General features: G+C 33.5%; 1 protein-coding gene across 1 annotated transcript; it reads left to right on the top strand.

The window, feature by feature from the left end:
* Positions 1 to 305: 305 nt before the first annotated feature.
* LOC143226998 (general transcription factor II-I repeat domain-containing protein 2-like) lies at positions 306 to 1,085 on the top strand. Its single transcript, XM_076458545.1, has one exon. It carries the CDS (start codon positions 306 to 308, stop codon positions 1,083 to 1,085), a length of 780 nt encoding a protein of 259 aa, XP_076314660.1.
* The last annotated feature ends 200 nt before the right edge of the window (positions 1,086 to 1,285 follow it).

The raw sequence follows: 1,285 nt of genomic DNA on the forward strand, positions 1-1,285 counted from the left end.
ATTATACATCAAGAAGCTCTTTGTGCAAAAGAAAGTAGCAAAAAAATTAGATGATATACTCAAAGATGTTACAAAAATGGTGAATTACATTATGACTCGTGCGCTTCATTTTCGTCAGTTTCAAACACTTCTTGATGAGGTTCAAGCACAATATAATACTTTAATTATGTATAACAATGTCCGATGGTTGAGCAGAGGACGTTTTCTGGAAAGATTTATTGCTTGCTTGAACGAAATTAGATTTTTATGCATGAAAAGGACAAGACTTTCCACAGCTCACTGATGTGGCTTGGCTTAATAACCTCATGTTCTTTACAGACTTTATATCACACTTCAATGCACTGAACACAAAACTACAAGGAGTAGGAGAAACAGCAGAAAGAATGTTCTGTGATATAAAGGCATTTGAGAGAAAATTGCAAGTTTTTGAAAAAGACATCGAAGGTGGGGAACTCAAATATTTTCCAAATCTGAAAATGCATTTAGAAAACTCGACAACATTTGCGGACTGTTCCTTAAGCAAACAGGAAATCTCCAAAGAATTTTCAAGCATTATCACGGTAGCGAAGGAGAATTTTAGTAACAGATTTATGCAGTTTCGAAAGATAGAAAAAACTCTGTATTTTCTTACCTTTCCCGATAAAACTGAATTTGAAGATCTCGATCTTTCCTGTTTACACTGGTTGGGTTTGAAAACTCTAGAAATGGAGCTGGTAGAATTTCAGGAAAACTATACTTGGACTAATAAATTCTGTGCCCTGCGTAAAACACTTGAGAAAATAGAGTGTGGAGGGATCTTGGAAGAAAACGTTGCAAAGAGTTGTGAAAATGAAATTCTTAAAGTGTGGAATTCTTTGCCAATTAATTTTAAGTCAATGAAATTACTTGGAATAGCTCTTCTTACTTTGTTTGGATCATCTTACGCTTGTGAGCAGCTGTTTTCAACTTTGAATTTCATCAAATCAGACAGAAGAAACAAGCTTACAGATGAACTGAGTGCTGCATGTGTTGCTCTCAAATCAACAAAATATGAACCATCAATTAACAAGTTATCCGAGTGTTCACAACAGATCGCATTAATTTGATAAAATTCAAGACAAAATATACAAATTTTAAGTCAAGGTTATTTATTAGTTTCATTGAAACTTTTGTAATTCGACTTTTTTTAAAATAAAGATACTCATCAAAAAGTCGGTTTTTATTGGAAAGTAACTGTCATTTTATGAAAATCTTGGCACGTTCGGATAGACAAAATAATTTTGGGTCACAATTGAGGCACGCAATC

This window comes from Tachypleus tridentatus, chromosome 9, assembly GCF_004210375.1.
Source record: "Tachypleus tridentatus isolate NWPU-2018 chromosome 9, ASM421037v1, whole genome shotgun sequence".
NCBI lineage: Eukaryota > Metazoa > Arthropoda > Merostomata > Xiphosura > Limulidae > Tachypleus > Tachypleus tridentatus.

What these genes read in the sequence shown, in the direction of transcription:
- LOC143226998 (XM_076458545.1), top strand. Translation starts at nt 306, where the DNA reads ATGTTCTTTACAGACTTTATATCACACTTCAATGCACTGAACACAAAA.